Source organism: Gadus chalcogrammus, chromosome 14 (assembly GCF_026213295.1).
Source record: "Gadus chalcogrammus isolate NIFS_2021 chromosome 14, NIFS_Gcha_1.0, whole genome shotgun sequence".
NCBI classification, from domain to species: domain Eukaryota; kingdom Metazoa; phylum Chordata; class Actinopteri; order Gadiformes; family Gadidae; genus Gadus; species Gadus chalcogrammus.
Window position 1 is genome coordinate 12,181,791 of NC_079425.1, and position 2,082 is coordinate 12,183,872.

General features: G+C 43.4%; 1 protein-coding gene across 1 annotated transcript in view; it reads right to left on the reverse strand.

Annotated features, from left to right (window-relative positions):
* Positions 1 to 288: 288 nt before the first annotated feature.
* The window catches only part of LOC130403661 (SHC-transforming protein 1-like), an 8,534-nt gene continuing 6,740 nt past the window's right edge, over positions 289 to 2,082 (reverse strand). The window contains exons 11-13 of the mRNA XM_056608079.1: positions 1,486 to 1,585; positions 656 to 803; positions 289 to 417 (exon numbers count right to left, since the gene is read on the reverse strand). Coding sequence (XP_056464054.1) covers positions 289 to 417; positions 656 to 803; positions 1,486 to 1,585 — 377 coding nt within the window. The remainder of the gene's footprint in view (positions 418 to 655; positions 804 to 1,485; positions 1,586 to 2,082) is intronic.

Genomic DNA, 2,082 nt, shown 5'->3' on the forward strand with positions numbered 1-2,082 from the left:
GAATAAGCCTGTTATCAGATGCACTAAGTCATTTTCTTGCTGCCTTTTGAGTGTATACTAATTTACAATGTACAGTGTTCAGTTAGTGTTAGCCTGTACACCTCTATAGTGTTCCCTAAAATATATAACAGCTATGCAATACATTATTTTTTATTTACAACAAAAGTTTTGAAAACCACTGCTGTGAGTGAATCTAACATAAAATCAATACCAGGTTGGTGTTTGTGGGCGTGTGATGAGCGCATGTGCACGTGCGCGTGTGTGTGTGCATGTGTGTGTGGGTGTGTGTCAGTATGTGTGCAGGATGGGTTGAGTTAGATTCAGCTCGCTGGAGCCAGAGACGATGGGTGTTCGACTCCCCATGTGGAAACGAACCAGGTGACCCACGCTCTGGAACACCTGATCGCACGTGCGCACCTGACAAAACAAGCACACACACACACACACATTTTGTTGCTGAAGTGAACACCCACCACACAACGCAGTACATAACGTGAATGTCAGAAGAACCTACACAACATGATGGATGGGTGCGCATACACATAGCCACATAGATGCACAAGCACACACATTGATTGTCGCTCACTCTCTTTCTCTCTCCCTCTCATCTGAGTTCACTCAAATACTATCTTAACGCACACAAACAAACACACACCTGTCCGTTGGGGTGGACCAGAAGGAGGTGCTTGACGGTTTGCCCCTCCATGCCGCTGAGGACGTACTGGCCCGAGGCAGAGCAACTCTCCCTGACTAGGAAGTCCCCACTGCAGGACAGCAGCGCCTCCGCCTGCTTACGGCCAAGCCTGCAACCAGACACCGCCCGAGACAAGGGGTTAGGTAACGCAGTCATAAGCATTAACCTACAGTTAATTACAGTTGACTTATGGTCTAGTAATCATTTACTAATGCCGTTCATGTTTTCTAATGGTCATGTTAACTATGGTAGTGATGCTTATGTTGACTAAGGTTGTTGCTTCATTTATACATAATTGAATAGGGTTAGAGTTCAAACCTGACCCTAACCCATTAACCCTAACCTCTATGCAGGTGCTATATAATAATGTTTATAGCTGCATTAAGGAATGTTAATTAATAGTTAATTAATGTACCCTTATTGTAAAGTGTTTACCAGCCATCTTGGGTGTATAAGCTCATACCCACACATCTGTTTCTTTGAACATCTTTAAACATATCTCTCTGAACGTGTCAAGCTACAGCGTTAAACTCTTCTTCACTTTGGAATTAGCTTTAGCTGTAGCCTCGTTGTGCCAATGGGTATCGTAGAGTAACCAAACCAAAGTAAAAACACAGCAAGGGCCCAACCATGTGGTGAAAGACCACAAAAGTTATTGCAATCCCTCTTTGCTCTCCACTTTGAATAGCTGGCAAGAAAAGTATTTGACTAGTGAATAAGAGACAGTTATTGAGGACAGAGGTTGGGCTTTAGAGAGTGGTGTTACGGTTATCCACCTGCCATGAAACCACCCTTCCTCCTCTATTAGGTCCTGGGAGAGCGGGCGCCACTCAGGTCCACTGTCAGGCTGCTCCATAGGCTCCATGCTGGCCTCACAAACACTCATATTAACTGGGGGAAAATTAGTCAATAATTTAGAATATTGTGGAAAAGTTAATCAATTAAAATAATTAAGTTAAAATTGAAACTCATATATTATACGTATTCATTACAGCCCAATTGAAGTATTTCAAGGCTTTGTTCGTATATGTTTCTTTTTTAGGTCCCATAGTCTGGAGGAAGAATGGAGAGGTTGCTTGTTCCAAGTTGTGTCCAGTGTGAAGCTTCCACAGCCAGTGATGATTTTGGTAGCCATGGTATCTTCTGGTGTTGGTCTACTGTGTTATGTCTACGCAGCTGTCTACGGACATTTTAGAGGAATTGAGGCTTCCTTCTGCTTAATAGCTTTATGGAGATGCTGATTTCATTTTCCAGCAGGACTTGAACCAGCTGCCAAAAGTAGCAATACCTGGTTTAATGAAAATAGGATTACTGTGCTTGATTGGCCAGCAAACTCGCCTGATCTGAACCCCCTAGAAAAGGTATGGAGCGTTGTCGAGAGGAAGATG